The sequence below is a fragment of the Populus trichocarpa genome, chromosome 1 (genome assembly GCF_000002775.5).
Source record: "Populus trichocarpa isolate Nisqually-1 chromosome 1, P.trichocarpa_v4.1, whole genome shotgun sequence".
Lineage (NCBI taxonomy): Eukaryota > Viridiplantae > Streptophyta > Magnoliopsida > Malpighiales > Salicaceae > Populus > Populus trichocarpa.
The window spans coordinates 20,749,988-20,768,850 of NC_037285.2; the positions used below are offsets into that span (position 1 = coordinate 20,749,988).

General features: G+C 34.6%; 2 protein-coding genes and 1 long non-coding RNA gene across 5 annotated transcripts; 1 reads left to right on the forward strand and 2 right to left on the reverse strand.

Annotated features, from left to right (window-relative positions):
* LOC112323566 (uncharacterized) lies at positions 1–2,696 on the reverse strand. 2 transcript variants are annotated; one of them, XR_002977006.2, is made up of 3 exons: positions 1,490–2,695; positions 429–668; positions 1–339 (listed from the first exon to the last, which is right to left on the reverse strand). It is a non-coding gene; the product is annotated as an uncharacterized LOC112323566 (long non-coding RNA). The 2 variants fall into 2 exon arrangements; XR_002977003.2 differs by having other exon boundaries at positions 429–2,696.
* A 5,641-nt stretch (positions 2,697–8,337) lies between these two features.
* Positions 8,338–9,497, forward strand: LOC7470543 (uncharacterized). The gene has a single exon (XM_002299651.4). It carries the CDS (start codon positions 8,513–8,515, stop codon positions 9,095–9,097), a length of 585 nt encoding a protein of 194 aa, XP_002299687.1. The 5' UTR covers positions 8,338–8,512; the 3' UTR covers positions 9,098–9,497.
* Positions 9,498–9,958: 461 nt separating this feature from the next.
* Positions 9,959–17,584, reverse strand: LOC7470542 (protein NUCLEAR FUSION DEFECTIVE 4). 2 transcript variants are annotated; one of them, XM_024582356.2, is made up of 3 exons: positions 17,109–17,584; positions 11,049–11,947; positions 9,959–10,756 (listed from the first exon to the last, which is right to left on the reverse strand). In XM_024582356.2, the coding sequence occupies exons 1-3, from the start codon at positions 17,436–17,438 to the stop codon at positions 10,291–10,293; spliced, it is 1,695 nt and encodes a 564-aa protein (XP_024438124.1). In that variant the 5' UTR covers positions 17,439–17,584; the 3' UTR covers positions 9,959–10,290. The 2 variants fall into 2 exon arrangements, with proteins under 2 accessions (XP_024438124.1, XP_002298207.3); XM_002298171.3 differs by having other exon boundaries at positions 11,049–11,972; positions 17,109–17,400.
* Positions 17,585–18,863: the final 1,279 nt, after the last annotated feature.

Below are 18,863 nucleotides of genomic sequence, written 5' to 3' on the forward strand. Positions count from 1 at the left end.
TTTGATGGTTAATGTGATTTACTATTTTCCTTGCTTCTTTGAGTTTAAAACTTAGTCCAACACCATCACAATTTACTTATAAATTGCCATTAGACACACACTCAGGTTGGAGCAGAATTTGCGCGAACCTTCATCCTGATATTTGCAGCAGCAGCAGCAGCAGCAGCAGCAGGACCCGTAGAACCAAAAGTAGAGACACTATACTGATGTATTGCTCAAACCTAACCCTTTACAAAGGTAAACTCCTCTCATCAAAGAGCATATTTATGACTTCATTTTACTTGTATTTCTGTAAGAAGATTCTACATCTCGAGGACCAATTTTATCTTCCCTGTATTCCTGCAATCACAACATAAAATAATCGCAATAACATCTATCATTTATTCTACGATGAAAGGCGGATAGATTCCATTTACTGAGAAACATACCGAGAAAGTTGTAAAATTGGGCCTTTATTATTCATCTTTATTTGCAAGCACACCGCACACGCTTCAAAACAACACATACATTTTCTAGCAAGTAGCAACAACAAGAGCATCCTCAGTTGCTAAATATAGGCCAAGAAACTAGTTGATTTGCAGAGAATGCCGCACAACAATTTTCTTGAGCAATATGAGACAGCGCAGCACTTGTCGAAACAAGCGAACCAAGAGTTCCTCCATAAAATCCTGTGTTTCACTCACAAACAACAATAATCAGCAGCAACGAACGATGAAAAGAAATCATGAGCATATAGTGTAGCACAAAGCCAAAAAAATTGAAAAACAAGAGAGTTTGAATAAATGTGTCTGTTCTATTAATAATACTACATTATAACATACCGCCAGTGATGAGCTGTGTACATTTTAAGGATGTTGAATAGGTAAAGGTTACCTACTGGCTACAGGGAGAGAGACACCTTTGCTAATAACTAGCGAATATTCCTATCCATGCATATCTGCACTACTAAACACCTCTGTAACAAGCATTTGGGACAGTTACATGAGCAGCACAAGAAATGTCACTGTGAAAGAGATAACTTGCTTACAGCCCATCCCCTATTTCTGTACTGTGTACAGGACTTACTGGAAAATGGTAACTGGCCAGAGGCAAGCCAATTGCCTGGACAAGCTTGGCCTTTGATAAATGGTAACATTCTTGCCTTGAATCATTGGCATCATCCGAGCAAAATTCTCAGCTCTTTCGTACTGAGAATGGACAGAAATGAAAAACAAAAGGGGATAAAAGGTTTATTTCTAACTGTTTAAGCGAGCAAATGAAATCTACAGTGTGCATGACTGCATGGAATGAACTCTATAGAAACCGTTGCATTGCAAGCAGATCCTTGTGTGAACTTAAGTTCATCTATGAGTGGTCAAATCTACGTATTTCTAAACTTTTGAGCATAACTAAAGTTTCATTAGATTGAGATGACTTTTATGAACTGTCAATGTCAATACTAGCAAACCAGGAAGAGCTTTTCATATAATGGTTTTTGAGCAATTCCAACCTATAGGGTGATCAAAATCTGACAAGAAAGCTAGGAAAGCAATTCTGACAGTTAAAGCTTCTACCACCCAGGATCTTCTTCTTCTTCTTATGAATCTTCAATGTCAATACTAGCAAACCAGGAAGAGCTTTTCATATAATGGCTTTTGAGCAATTCCAGCCTATAGGGTGATCAAAATCTGACAAGAAAGCTAGGGAAGCAATTCTGACAATTAAAGCTTCCACCACCCAGGATCTTCTTCTTATGAATTTTCAATGTCAATACTAGCAAACTAGGAAGAGCTTTTCATATAATGGCTTTTGAGCAATTCCAACCTATAGGGTGATCAAAATCTGACAAGAAAGCTAGGAAAGCAATTCTGACAGTTAAAGCTTCTACCACCCAGGATCTTCTTCTTCATACCAATTTTTACCCCCCACACTGAAAACACACGAAGAAAGGAAATAGTGAGCACAGCCCGCACATGGGATTATATAACCACAACCTCTAATCTTATATGCTGATTAAACATGTTTACCATAAGTCATGATGGTACCCATCATTCACTATCCAATAACAGTTGCCGAAATAGAATAATATAAAAGGACCGTAGGAAACAAACTTTAACCAGTTGCAGAACTCAGCATGTAATGCAACAACAAGAAATACAGAACAAAGTGGATGTTGGCTGGTTTAGCTGATAATTTCACTTGGTGACATGGGAACAAGCCCCTTTTGTGTAGTCTAAAGCCTGATGGGCATTCCAAGAAATCACAACCATCGAAGAAACAAGATTCTTCAATCCCCCAATCCTATCAAACAAATACCTCGCTTCCCTCATCAGCCCACTTCCACAATACCCTGTTATAATCGAATTCCATGATGAAACATTTCTGTCCGGAATTTCATCAAACAACTTCCTATCATTCTTTATAGCACCGGTCTGCAGAAACGCAGTTAACATTGCGCTCCCACTAACAACATTACGCTCCGAAATTGTTTAAGATATAGTGTTCGCTCCATTAATCAATCCAGCTTTCGCGTACCCAGATAGCAAGAATTGAGTCGAACAGGTGGCGGGCCTCTTTGACCCGGCCCAGTTTGCCCAGCTATTGAATAGTGTGGTTTAACTCGCGGCGTATTACCTAAAAACCTCATTATCAGTTTAATCCAAATCTTTTGATTTTATCAATTTAACCCTAAATCTAATCGACATTAGATAATGTCATCTCGCAATGCATTCACTATTATTGATAGCTTTCAAAGGCGCTAAATCTCAATATAATCTAAAAGATAATTTTAGTTTCAAATTACATTAAATTTTTCTTCTTCTTTTTTTCAATTTACTAGCTTGTATAATGAAAATTTTAAAATTATTTGATATGATATATTGGAATTTATCTTAACATTTTTAATGAAAACCATTATCGAACATGTGCAAAACTAAATGAAAACCATTAACGAACATCTTCTAGATCTCATCCTTCAATCTTTATTATTCTAGCTTTCTTTTTTATCTTGGCAACTCGCTTGTAGTCATTTTTTTTTGCCTTATATCCAAACTCAAACCCCTGGTCAGCACATTTTAGTTTCATCAAATTAACTCGCTTAGGCATCCTAGTATCAGGATCATACTGGAAAAGAATCTCATGCTTTTAGATGGAATTAGCCGTCGTCCTTGCCACTTCCAAGATTTTTTACCTTTCTAGCACCGTGCCTTCAGGAACACATTCAGCATTCACAATTTCAAAAGCATGAATATTCTTGTCTCTGCAATCTTCTACCTTGATAAATGGTACAACCACATTCTTGATCATTCATAATGTATTTCAGGAAATGGTGCAATGAGGAGGTTACTGCTCCAGCCGCATGGATTCATGGTCTTCCTAACAATATATTATAAGAAGGGTGGATATTCATCACCTGTAGTGTCACCAGAAACACTTGTGGCCCCACATATAACTCTATTTTCAGGGTCCCAATTATCTGCCTTGGCGAGCCATCATATGCTCTTACCATCATGGTATTAGGTCTTATGTAGGACTTATCGCAGGACTTTTCTTTCAACATGTGCCTTAATAGCACATTCAATGTCGAACCATTATCGATCAGTACCTTTTATATTAGGATATCTTTGCACGCATAATGATGTACAATGGTTTGTTATGCCCGGTACCATCAAGATTCAACTCATTTTCGATGAAGTATAGATAATTTAAAGTATGTATTCTCCTTACCAGGTGGTACATAGTTTCTTGATTGATATCCTGAGGCACGTACGCCTCATTCAACACCTTTTATGAAGCCTTTCTATGTGATTTGGAGCTTCAAATCAATGACAACAATCATATTCTGATAGGAGTCTTTTTAAGCTGCTCAATAACATTGTATTCATTGTGTTTCATCAGTTGTAAGAACTCATCGGTCTCTTCTTCAATGATGAGTTTGTTCACCTCCTTAGTCAGGTCAACTACTTATTTCCCCTTAGCCTTCTTTTATTTCTCAATTTCTTCCGAGGTAAAGCATTTTTTGCTACGGGTTAGACCTCTGACTTCTACTTGGAAGACGAGCGTTGGTTGCGTGCTCTAGAAGGATTACCTGTAGTTATGCGGTAAGGCATTATAGTTTTCCTTATTTGTCACTATAGGTTTAGACAAGACCAATTTGGGCAACCTGTTTGCAGTAAATTACACCTGGCACACTTCTTTATTTTTGCTAGATTCATCCACCATGGATACCTCTCTACCCATTCCTCCTTCAATTCTAAGAGTTCTTTGAATTAATATTTGTATCACCTCATTGCAGAAGCCTTCGTACAAGTTGATCATATGGCCTTCTTCACCGTGATACTTCCAGAAATTCCTGCTTGTTAATCCTTCTTCATAACTACCCTTCTTGTACTCGGTTTTTGTCAGCATTTCATAAATTATATCCAGCGACACCTTTAAACTTCTTGGGTAATCTGTCTTTAGTGTATTTATCGATCCACTACTCCATATATGATTGGGTAGACGGTTTGTATTTATATTTAGGGTCTCCTTAAATGTTATCCACTCAGTTTTAATTAACTGCATGAGTTTTTTCTTAAAGGCATTGCAAGTATAGACGTTATTTCTTCCATAATTTCATCTTTCTTCCATAATTTCATTCACTGTCTTTCTTTTCTAGCAAGAGAGGTGAAAGCTCAAGTCCTATCCTCCAATTCATCAATTTGTCTGAATTATGTACACTTCCTCTCATGTGATTAGTGAACTTTCTCCAAGGACTGAGGGCCATTATATGTTTTCCTTTGAAGGAACAAGACGTGCATGAGATTTGCATTTTAATTTCGGAATTAATTAATTAATCTTATTGTAAAATTTGCATGCGTATGCATAGGAAAGAAAAGGGATCAAATCATCACTCACTATGTTAAATTATATATATAAATATATGGTTTTCGGTTAAACAAACCAAATTAGTTGTGGACGAGATGATGTCTTCCAATAGTAAACTCTTAATCTCAATTATGCAGGTTCCCATCATCACCAAACCTTATCTCATCATGCTTAGAGTGGTTAACTGGTTTTTTTTGGAAATAATTATCTGGTGACTTCTTTTATTTTTAAAATTGGAGGTAAAATCATTTTTTCAAAGGGATCATTAGACATTACAAGATTGATTGATGATAAACTGGTCCACACATATTTTTTTAAGCAACAAAATGATTTTATTGCCTTTTACAAATAAAAAAAAACTTTGGTTTAGGGATTTTTTTTTTCTTTTCATTATTATTTGTATAGTTAAATTACAGTGATACCCCTAAAAGAAAAAAAACCATTAAACTTGTGCAAGGGCATTTTTTGTTTTTTTTTTCATTTTTTTTAACAACGAAGTTACAAAATTGCCCTTATAATGACAAAAAAATATAAGCATGGTTTCGTGGGTATTTTTGGCTTTTTCTTATGGGTGTTTTTTGTTATTTTTGGGTTGATGTAGGGGATATTTGATAATTTTAAAGGTTAAATATTATTAAAAAATTTGATGACACGTTCAACATGTGTGATTGTCCCTGTGCCCTTTGAGCAGCGCATGCAGGACCGTATGGTTGCCATAATCAGCCATCAATGACGATGTTTGGAGCGGCATGTCGTCCTTTTCTTATTAGTGTGGCGCGTGTGCGCACCGAAGGTGCGATTGAGTTTCAGTGATATTTTTTTCTTTTCCTCTCTCTCTTCTCTCTTTTAGCCTAGAAATTCATGTTAGCACTTCCAAAAATTGATTGTGCCCTCCAATTTTTATTTCTATCAATTTTGACTATTATTCTTTTGATTACTATTCATTTTGCTTTTAATGCTTTTAAAGATTTTTTTCAATTTCATCCCTGGACATTTTATTTCATTTAATTTATTTATCTAATTTGGTCCTCATTCTTTTTATTACTATTTTTTGGTGTTTTATCCTTTTATTGATTATTTTTTTAATTTTGCCCCTCATCATTTTATTTTATTTATTCATTTTATGCAATTTTGGTATTCATTCTTTTGATTGCTATTTTCTTATCCTTTCCTTGATTTTTTTTATGTTAGAAAAAATTTATGCAAAGTTTTGTGATATATTTTTATTTGTTTTCATTTATGCAAAGTTATCTCGATTTCATATCTCAGATCGCATGTTAGTCAAGTTATCATAAATTAACTCAGGTTATTATTATATAAACATCTTTTTTTATATTAGAAAAAATTTAACCTACTGCATAACATAAGTTACCTTGTTATGTATTAGGTGTGTGATTAACCAATTCAAGCATTCATTAATTTATGCACCTAATATATATATATATATATATATGCACATTATTATCTATCGTTGAAATTAGCAAGGTACTCCATGATCTGTAACGTGGGTTGTTGAGGATCTCAAACAAAAGACTTATCATGTGGATGGTGATATAAAGAGAGAGAGAGAGCATGGCGATCTTTGTTTGTATAGAAAAACTCAAAAGGGCTTTACCTTAAAGTGGGACATGATAGAATTGATTTCTCATGGAGATCGACAATAATCCCCCAATACTCTTTTATTATAGCATTAGACAATGCATCCCCGTGAACCCATCCTATTTCAAAATGCAATTGTTAGGGCATGTGATAATGCTTTTGATGCGGCATTTTGAGACAAGACATAGTGATTGAACCATTAGCAAGATGTTGCATGTGACGATGGGGATGTTGTGAAGGTCCCATTTTCATCATCAAATCACTGCCCTTTCCTTTCTTTTCCTTTAAGAATTCTACCATCAGTTGAAAGAGAAAAACTTCATATTCTGTACATGGGCGGCAGCCTTGCTGCATGCAGTTTGTGATCATTTGTGCCCTAATCATCGTGTTCGTCGAGGATTCAACAACAAAAGTATATCTATGTGAAGGGTTAAAAGCTTGCTAAAGTAACATAATGTGTTGTATTCTCTCAAGTTTGAGACATGGGACAATGAGAGAATATTCAAGTTTTTTTTTTTTTTTCAAATTTTATTGTTGATACTTTAATATGAATGAGTTGAGAAACCCACCAAACTTGTGATAATATAATAAAAGTAATCCGAAATTATACGAAGACATGGATGTTGATGTGTATAATCACAAATTTAATTATATAGTATATTATCAATCAATCAGTATCATCTTTTAGTAAAGTTTTTTCCTTAAAATATTATTTTTCCAACCCTCCACTGTAGATTATAAATGCCTCAACAAAAAGCTGACGCTCATTCTACGAGAAATTAAGAGGAAAAGGAGGAGAAGCTTCCTTGTAATCAGGCAGCAGGATTTACGAGATTTCCTGCCTCTGGACAACAATTCTGCTTCAGTGAGCTTTAGAAAAGCAGTATCCTTTAAAGATAAATAATAAACGAACAACTTTACAAGGTGACAAAACCTCCCCGTGATCACACCAAGCACTGAATAATAAATATTCTCTGGATAATAAGACCAACGGATTTAACAGTTTATTATAAGAGCATGTCTGTGATTATTTTATCATGAAATTATGAACATAACGCTGAAAAGAAACTTATAGGTAATTTATGGTAATGTAATCAGTCCGTTGTTAATAAATTTATTAATTGTTTTATAGACAAAATATACATATTAAAATAATTTAACATATAATCAATTGAAGAACCGTATGTAATTTTATTAATAAAATTACATATCATCGATAGAATGACAGTGATAATTTTATCGGTAAGTTAACAATTATAGTAGTATTTGCAGTTATTTTTTTCTAGTTTTCTATAATATACCGAATAATTATAAATTGATAAATGTTAAGACAATTCATATTATTGGATCTTATAGACTAGAGATCAACGTTAAAACTTTCAAAGAACATGAATTTTTTCAACAAATAAGAGATAAGAGAAATAGGTCTGCTAATTGAGAAATCTTAATCAGCGAGGGCCAGTCCTCAAAAGAAACAAGTTCTACAATGATTTAGATTTGATGTTTAACTAAAATTGGTCAATAACTTAACAGAAATTCCCATCTATGGATTGCTTTTACTCTATCCAAAATATATTCCATCTTAGTTTCATTTTTTCTTTCTTTTTTTATCCAAAGTGTTGCCATGCTTGAAGTTTGAGTCCATTTTGCCACCTTCCTCCCTTGATATTACACTTTACACGCACAAAGACAAGTATTGTTGTGTCCCTACAGGCTAGTCTTTTCCCATGCCGTGATTGATGTTCCACTTGTTAGAATCCTTAGGTTTCACTCCTAATTTGGCCCATTTCTTGAAGGGAACACACCCATGGAAACCCCTCCCCCACATACCTTTAATCTCTTTTTCTTTAGTCACTCTCAAGATTCAACTACCGTAACAAATTTTTTTAAAAAAAAAACAAAAGAAAAGCTAAGCTCCTCAAGAAAAAGTCCAAGTCTACTAGTAGCAGCTCCACCCTCTTCTTTTATCTTCTTTTGGTTTTACAATTGCTTCACCACCTACATTATATACATACACCCTCTCAAACTTTGAGGCGCACACATTCACTCGGACGCAGCCTCAAAAGCTATGGATTGGTTCTCATGGCTATCAAAAACTGGCCTTGAGCCTTCTCTTGTGTATGAATACGGCCTTGCTTTTGCTCACAATGAGCTTGAAGAAGAAGATATACCTTACTTTAATCATGAGTTTCTTCAAAGCATGGGGATATCAATAGCCAAACATAGGCTTGAGATCCTCAAGCTTGCAAGAAAGGAGAAAGGAAAGAGCCCTCGTGCCATGGCAAGGGTTCTTGTTGCAATCAAGAGGACAAAGAGGTGTCTAGCTAAGTACATAAGGACATGGATTCGCAGCGAGGAGTCAGCTCTTGTTCTTCTTCAAAGGCCTGGTTATGGTACCAGATGGAGAGGAACTATGTTGAAGAGGAACAAGAAGTTGATGATGTCTAAACAAGGTAGGTTGTTGCTTACAAATGGTAGCTTTTCAAACACCCCTATGATTTCTGCTGGCCCAACCCTTGATAGTTTTTCAAGCCCTGTGATTTATGATCTCAACAAAGAGAAGTTGGATCAGGGTGGTGATGAGGGGTACTGGACAACTGGTGTTGAAGAGATCAGGTGGGATACCATGTTCCAGAATCTGAAACCAACATGAATTGTTATAGTTTATCCCCTTTTTCTCTCTCTTTCTTGATGTCAGTTTAAATGGTGAGAGATGGATTTTTTGTGTGTTCTTCCACCATTGAGTCTTCAGTCTTGCTCATGTATTCATTTTTTTCTTCTTGTTTTCATTAGTGGGTGGGTCAGATTAAGATAGGAACACAACTTGGCGTCAGGGACTGTTTTTTCTTCTTATTTTTGTTACAAATGAAAGGCTCGAAGCTGAAACCTCTCAAGAAAGGGAGGAGATGAGTGTCGATTGAGCTGCAAGCTTTTTGGCGGCATCAGGGTCTGTTTTAGTAATGAGATGGTCTCCCCTGCTTTTGTATTTTGTAGTCTTACTCGCAGACAAAAAGAAAGCATTATCGGCTTTTAATAGATTGATTGTTTTAGGATACGAAGTTAATTACCATGTGGTAAGGCATCCAAACATATTGTCTTATGCTTCTGTATAAAAAAATTTCGCTCACTAGGCTACGTTTATCGCTTTCTAATGTAAGTGGCAACAGATCATAGCAATTGGCAACGAAGAGGGGTATAGAGATAACGTCAAGTGCCTGCAGATTAGTACTGGAAAGCAAGGAAGAGGAAACTGGTCTTGAACACAAATACTGCTCTTTCTACTTCGAGGAAGAGGAAGGGGAAAAAATGAGGCAGCAGCTTGTGTGTGCACATGTATGTGTGAGCAAACAAAGTGGATGTAAATATAGTATCGTAGCGCGAGTATATCGCTAAGTTCATGTATAGAAAAGATTCCAGGATGAATTTCCCCTACAAATGATGAGAAACATGATGGAAATTAGAAATATGGAACGAGTCACCCTGAAAACAAAGGGGAATAAAGGCCTGTTTCGAATGCCAGGAAAGACTGGACGAAACCAGTACTGATTTATCTTATTTAAGTTTCAGAGCGAATCCTGAATTTGATTGACATATATCATAGCAATAACCTACTTACAACTTGGATGTGCCTACCTCCCACAATTTGATTAATTTGAAGTCATTACAGCAAGCTTCATCAAGGATACCGCCATTGAAAGGCCGACAACAAACAAAATATAGCATCTTGGAGCATCTAACAAAATCTAGGCAACGTAAGCCACTGTCTAGAGTGCTACAACAGTGAAGCAGACCTCTGCAAAACAGCACGTCACAACGTTGTTAGATGATACAAATGATCTCCATTGGTCAATGGCCAGATGTTTGAGGCAGGCGAAAAGAACCCCCTGAATAAAGCAGTTCGTAAACTGGCCGAATTCTAACTGTCAAAATTATGCTCAAGATTGTACCCAACCCACAGACTCCAGCTAGAACCAGGAATGTCACCTTGAAGCAATCGGGGCCAACACAAGAAGAGCTACTTTGCTTAGCTGCTTCCGCATCATATACATAACCAGCAAGCATACCTGAGAAAAGAAGTGCACCAATAGGATTGCCTAGCCCCATGAAGCTGTAAATTAAACCAAAGTGTTTCAAGCCAAAAAGCTCGGAAACAGTTGGCACCATTATAGCATACAGGACCCCATAGCTGATGCCAAGCAGAGGAATAGCAGCATAAAGAATTCCATTAAGAGCAAATGCAAAAAGAATGAAGGTCATGAGCATGACCATTAGTGCAAATGTCATCCACAAGGTTCGAGGGATCATTTTCAACCTGCAATGAGATTTTATCACTTTCACCATCATTCCCTTATTAGAAAGAAAATCACATCCAAAGTGCAGTGGAATTTAAAACTGTAGGAAATATAGGGCATAAACCTAATTGCACATAACCAATTCCACATATTGCAAATGTCAAGTACTTTTTAGGAAATTCACATTACTAAATTGTTCGGAAACTTGTGCTAGGAATGCCTAATGATAATATCCAGCATGTGCTACTTCAAAAGAAATAGGGATTTTCACATTTCAACCTAGTACTTTATGTTAAGGCAATGAATAATGACCTTACAAAGTGTTCTGAAATGGCGCCTGAGCCAATACGGCCAACAAAATTGCAAAAGCTGAAGAGAGTAAGCAAAAGCGTTGTGTCTTCCAGTCCAAATGCAACACCAATTTGAGCCAAATTATTGAGAACGGTAACTCCAGCACCAACCCCAAGAAAGCTTACAACCCAAAGAAGCCAGAAATCAGCCTTGATAAGAGCCTCACGAATTTTAAAATCCTCACCTCTCCTGGGCCTCCTTTTCTTCACTGCTCCCTCACCTACAGCAAGAAGCATGCCCGCATCCAAAGCATCCTCATTCTCATAAAAACTACCGAGATTAGTACCTGAAGAAGATGGTGTCAACAAAGAATCCGTTGGGGTTGATTCACCTTCTTTTGGGACCAAATGATCTGAAGAATCACTAGGTGGGACATGTCTCTTATGTTCTGCAGGGAAAAGGGTCATTTTGACTGGAATTGCGAGAGGAGACATCAGAATAATAACCATTATCAAAACTAAAATGTATGAAACAGTATCACTTAGAGAAACCACACCACTTATTATTGTGGTTATGAGAAGATAAAGAGCAAGCAAAACACTTGCCACTTGACTGAAAATAAAATGGACATGCTCTGAAGAGTCTACTCCAGAAGCTGGAGAACAGGGCCGAATAAAGTACATCATTGCTAAACATAAAATGGGAATGCCAAGTGTAAGAATTAGGAGAAGCTCTGAATCTGATTCTTTAAGCACCAGTTTGTATATCACAGTATATACTGCAGCTGCGATCCCAGCATAACCTTTGAGAATCCCTGAAACAGTGCCTCTACTGAGAGGGAAGTTTCTCATGTTGGTTACAAGCACAGCTGTGCCAAACCATGTAGTGCTATTAGTGGCTACAACAAGCGCAACCCATATCTGCAACAGCAACGAAGAGTGAAGCCTGTAAAGATTATAATTCATGGAATATTATATTCTAAGAGCAAAACTTAATCTGCAAGTATGACTCAATAATTTAACAGAAACAAACAATTGTAAAAGTTTCAAGGAAAAAGATGGAAATTCAAAGGGAAGAATGAATAATTTCCAGAAAAAACTTGTCTTGACAGCCCAGCCACTCCCACATGGACTTCAAAATTTCTTCTATAATTTCATTAGTCTACCTATGCCAACGGAATGTAAAATATTCCAACCGTGGAATATAAGATGGATTAAAAAAAATGGTATAAAATTATGATGTTTGTATAAGAGAGTTTTACTCCATAAACTATGTTCTTTGATACTTAGGAACCAGGCCATCTCTGACTTCTTGCTGCACCCAGATTGCAAAAAATAAGTGATGAATATGAGCTCACTGCAGGTTTCAACAATGCTTTCAAAGTAACTTGCACTAAATGCCCTGGAACATTATGTTTTTTTTTTATGAAAAGAAATAATTGTTTTTATAAAATATAAGAGATATCTAGAACTAATAAGTAGATGTTTGTCATATGATATACATTGAACTAACCCGTATAGAGATTCCATGTGGAAAGATCGACAGTTGTGTAAGTGATTTTTAGACTTCAGATAACTGAATTATCTTATTCAGGCAATGTTATACTTTGATCATGACTATATGTTGTTCTAATCAAGAATAACAAAAGGATATTTATTGGGTATAGTCAAGGTTGTCAATTTCGTTAAGTTTCAGCCAGAATGACCAATATACCTCGTATCATTTCAAAAAATAGAACAAAGTGAAATAAAATTTCATCTCGAGAATCTCGGGTCATTTTGGATTTCTTGCCCAAATTCCTGCCGAAATATTCTAGGTTTATTTTGTTCTGGATAAAGTGATAAGCGAACTATAATTCTTCTATAAAAAAAAATCCTAGATCTCCCGTTTACACATTCTCCTATATATATCTTGACTCCAAAAAATTTTAATATAATTTAATATTGTAAGATTAATGAAGAGAAGATTTTTTTTTAACCTAAAAACTTGTTAACTATAGGTTATAGCATTGTAATTAGCAAAAGTAACAAATGAAGTGACACCTCTTTGTTTGTTATATCTTGTTTCTATTCATTTCCTCCCTTGTATAAAGAGAATCCGGGTCATCCTTCTAACTCTTGATACCGCCCTGCTTACAGCTCCCTGCTATTGTGCATGTACGCTAGCTTTTTAGGTGTACTCGGCTCACTTCAAGCCTAGACTTTCTGCCTTTGCCAAGGGATAAAAGATCAAGAGGACATATGTGATGACTAGTTTTAGTTTTGAACATTCAATTAATTATTCGCATAAGAACTTTAGCTATATTTTATTATCAAGTAGTATTCTTACTTTCACCACAACAGTAACATTTAAAGGCTGATCAAAATCTCTTTTCAACTTCCAACTACACCTTATAGGCTTCGACAATAAAATGTTTGTTAAGGAAAATGTCCAGCATTATATTTTGTATCAAATTTCAATTAAAAATATTTAAATTTTCCTATTTTATCTAGAATTCCTTATTCAATGGAATTTCTTTTTTGTGTGGATTTCTTGTGTGTAAGATTTACATAACCTATAGATAAATAGAAGCTAATAGAAAGAGAAGCTTGATAGCACTAATTGGATTTGTGAAGAAACCAGCCTTCTTGATGGAAAGGATTTAAGTTGGGAGGCATTTAAGGTTTCTTTGTCTACTTTGACTTTAGAGTATGAAAAGGTCAATTTTGAAGGCGATGATGAGCTTAGTGAAAATAACGAGCTTAGTCGAAATAACAATCTATCGAAATGTGTAGTTGATGACTTTCATTACATAACACCACAAGATCAAGATACTTATTTCTTTATTAATGATGGAGATGATGTTTAATTTATACTTCTTTTGTATTAAAATATTTTATTTTATCAATATTTTAGCATTTTGTTTGTGTTAAATTACTTTAAGTTAAAAGTTCTCTTCAGTCTCGACTCTTCCCAGGAATGTTTTAAATTTTGAAATTACATTTAGATACTTGATAATGTGTTTGTATTACATAATTTAAAGCTAATTTATCTTTAGACTTGAATTGGAATCATGATTGTTGAATATATATATACATGACTCAAGAACGAAACGCTGAAATGCTCCAAAACCAAAATTTATCGTTCCAATTAGAAAAATAAAATGCCAACTAGAACAGAATCGACAACCTTGGGCATAACATGAACCATATAAAGCTATTTGAGTGATTAAGAGAGGATTCATCACCATAGATAAATTAGAAAAAATGGTCCACATGTTCTCCAATAATATCGATTGTGAAATCCTTGCATAAGGTGAAAAAAGATTGGAAAAGAGTTTCAAATCTTATTCAAAAGATCAATAATTATGGTATTGAGAACAAACATGATTTGACAAAGTAGACACACTTCATGCTATAAGTTTAAATCGGAACATTCTAGATAAAAATATAATAATTACCTTGAGAAACTATTCACTGCAAAGTTAAGTCAAACCACATATGACTTTTCTAATATTTGGGAATCATAACACATTGTTAGACGATGCACTTGATCTTAAAATATAGATCCATCAATTGTTGAATTGATAATAAATTAAATTGTTTAGTTTATTTAATCTAGTTTATTGAGGATCGAGATTTATATTCTGACCAATATATTATGAACATAATGGATCACACATACAAGAACCATTAGTCATAAATTAAACTAGATTGATTAATCAAGCGTGACTTGATTATAAATAAGTTTTAAAGATTAAGGACTAGATGTAATACTACATGGGATTACAATTCTACACTAAGAAAAATCAAATGAGGACATGATTGAATATATTTCTAAAATTGTCCTAAAATAATACATGTAATATTACATACAATGTAAGTTATATAGATGTTACAAAACATATGGTGCAAAGAAACACTTGAAAACACAAAAGAAAGAGTTACCACTCAAAGGCATGGTGATCTATCTCTCCTAAAAATAGTTTTAGAAGATTTCTCATTGGTGGTTCGTGTGAATTACTGTTAGAGACCGGACACTTGGACGGCTTATATTCTGCGACAGCTCAACCTTGAAGAAGTTGATCAAATCTCAAAAAGAGAATCTGATTTTGAAGTAATTTTCGCTCTAAACCTAAACAATCCTGGATTGTCTGACGAGATCCTGTGACTCCCTAAACAAATTTTAAGTTACTGTTTCTTCTGCATCTAAGAATTTCAGGAAACCCAGCACTCTAAAGCCAAATAAACTTCTCAAAATCAGAACATGACAGCCAACACAGGCACAAAATAAGTTACCAGCTATGTTTTATGTGCAATGTGAACAGAGAACAGTACACTACCCAAAATGTGGATTGATGAGGTAGGTTTCTATATAGTCTGTACTAAGGTGGAAAAAATTTAAATTTGTGAGGACTTAGTTCTGGTGACATTATTTTAGAGCGCGAAAAAGATCTAAACCTTCCCAATTTTCCAAAATTAAATATCATAGCAAAAGTCTACCCATTTCAAGAAGAAGAAGAAGAAGAAGGCAAGCTGAAACTGATACACTTCTCCTTCATTGACCCATTAGCATCCTCAGTAACACAGCCATTCAATAAAAAGTTAAAGTAACAAATTATGTCAACTTTTGAGAGGATGAGAATCTGCACCTACATTTCTATACATTTAATATTTGAAAGAAAGGGGTAAAAAACAAAAACAAAGAAAAAAATGAAGAATGATAAAGTTCTTCAAAACAATGACATGCAGATGTCTTGTCACCTCTATACACAAAATATGATGAAACAAACAGCAATAGGGAAAACAAAAAACGAGAGTATTGTAATTTATATTAATCAATCACATGATTAAAGGACACATATAATTCAATTTTAGGCCACAACATGTAATCAGGATATACCCATGCATGAAGAGACAGTGGAGGTGCAAATTCTAGCTTCAATACTCTCAACAAGGACATAAACTGACTCCTGAAAACTCAATTAGTTTTCCTTAAAATTTCCCAGGAAGCAATGTATACGTTGTGGAGTATGCTGAGAACAAGTTGCAATCAAAGACACTGTATCTAATGGACTCTAAAATGCATGTCCTTAGCCATAAAGAAGAATCGTGGTTATAGAGATAATGATTTAACTTAAATTTAAAAAGACTATTCCTTCTGCGGAGTAAGACATGCCTTAGAAAAAGAACAGTGCGTTTGTTGCCATTTCATCTGGGTAACTACTGTTTCTAGTTTCTATACTTTTAAAACATCTAGATAAAATATAGAGAAAGTTGTAAGGATAATCATGAATGAATTTTACCAAATTCCCACACCAATATCATCACAAGCATTTGTTTAGATGTTAGGAAAGCTAAAAATGGGGAGACCACACTCGCAATTTCATAAGAAAAAAAGAAACATCAGAATCACTCATTCACAGAAAAGCTAAAATCTAAGGCCATGAACTAATGGGATCCTGCAAAGGAGAATAAAAGGTGGTCCTGTGCTTCAGCATTTCCAGTTGAAGAGGCTCCTTTCAAGACTCAAACATGAAACAATTTTTTTCTCCACTGCCATTGGCCTCTTATTGAGACCAACTAATCGAAAAACTACCACGAAAATGACTGCTAATCAAACACGCAGGTAGGTATGCAAAAAAAATTGTTTCCTAAATAAAAAGATTATAGCTCAAAGTGAATTCTTCTAGTTCCCAAAATATAATGGATTTCAAACATCATAGTTCTGGACCCCCATGGTATGATTCTCCAAAAAATTTAATCAGATACAAAAGCAAAACCCTAAACTTGTCTAGAAAACTAGCCATGTCAATCAGTTTTAAATGGGCAGCCAGCAAAGAAAGAAAACAAACAATTAAAAATATAAATCTGGAGTAATAAAGAACCTTAAAAAAGAGACAGAAATTAAAGCAATCAGTCATCACCCTGCAATTTCAGTGATCAAATTTGGAAAACCTATCAAACACTAAATCCAAGACAATCAAGAATATATGATTGTGTAGTGTAGACAAAAAAAAAACACCCTTCAGGTATTTCAAATCAACAAATCGATTTCAATGCAATTAAGCAACTAGAAAAGGGAAAAAAGTTGATCACTTACCAGCCAATAGGGCAAGCCAATAACAGTCTGGGTAACAGTAAGCCAGAGAACACCATAGCCCAAGAAACAAAAAACAACACCAACAGAAAGCAGAGCCCAAGGAGGGAATTTGTTGCAGGCAATGCCAGGGAGCAAACCTATATTCTCTCCAATATCATTAGCCACACCCAAGATTGTTATTTGCTGCTGGTTCAAACCCAACACAGATTTAAGTGAAGGAGAGTAGAGAGGGAAGTTGTAGCCATTCCCAGCAGCTATCAAAACCCATACTGCTGCTGCCAAGCCCACCCAAGGTGGTCTACTACCTGCTTTTAGAACTATATTTGGCATTTTTACTGTCTAGTTACAACTTTTCTCTGGTCTGATCAATCTTTAATTTGGAAGAGAGGAGGGTCTGATATGAACAGATGCCTACTTCTCTTGTACAGTGCTCTGATGTCATCGGTGAAATTAGTAACCACACTACCCGCTACACAACAGTTTTTGCTAATATATTATATTATCTTTTTTTCAACTGTTAGCTTGTCTCCACATGCGATTATATTACAATAACACTACAACTTATCAGTGTTTTAATATGAATTGTGGACAATATAATCCACGGGTGATGAGCTCTTTAATGATTAAAAATATAATATATATTAATCTTGAGTGATTAACTTAACTATTCAGGTTTTTTCTAGAGATTATCAGTTCAAATCTTACGAATCTCTATGTCACTGGAGGTTTACATTGTCGTTAACTTCAAGGTCCGTGGGATTAGTTGAGATATGCACAAGCTGATCCGGACACCCACATTAATAAAAAAACATATTTAAAGGTAAAATTATATTTTTATATTTTTATTGTATAATATAATTATTTTCATTCTCTTAAAAAAAAACACATTTAATGTTTAAAGGAAGATTTTAGATTTTCATGTTTTTGTACAGTGTAATTACCGCATAATTTCTGAATCAACTCTTTTTTTTAAGCCTAAGATTAAGGAGCATTTTAGGTTTTCTAACCTCGGTCTTCTTGGAATTATCATGTGAAGTCAAGGGTGTTATAGTTTTTCTATAGTTCAAAAAAAATGATTGACACATGCGGCACCTCCCAGTGATCTTTGGTAGCTTTTCGTGGCGGTGTCTGAAGCATTGCATCACACTCTACACAATGGGGCAGCATGTGTTAGCCTCCATGGCACGGAGAAACTTCAGTGATAATTTTTCTCATACCCTTTCTTTTCTCTCTCCTCCACCTTAAAAGGTGTATTGGCATTGCAAAATTGCAAAATGGTTCTTAATCATTTAATTATATCAAATTTGATTTATTTGTTTTTCAATTTTATTCATTGGCATTTAATTTTTTATTTTTTTTATCAAATATGATCCGCATTCTTTTAATTCCTATTTATTTGCTTTTAATTTTTTTTATTGAATTTTATTTTTCAATTTAATCCCTAATCATTTTATTTTAATTCTTTTTTTTTAATTTGATTCTTATTCTTATGATTGCAATTCCTTTTATTTTGAGTTCTCTTTTTAATTAATTGTTTTTTTTTTTAAATTTCATCCCTTATTGTTTAATTTCATTAAATTTTCATATCATATTTGTTACTTATTTTTTATCATGCCTTCTCAAATTGTTTTATTTTTTATTGTTTAATTTCCTCAACATTTTATTTCATTTCTTTTTTTTTTCAGATTTAGTTCTCATTTTTTAATTTTTTTTTATACTTTTCTTAATTTGTTTTATCTTTCAATGTTTGTCACT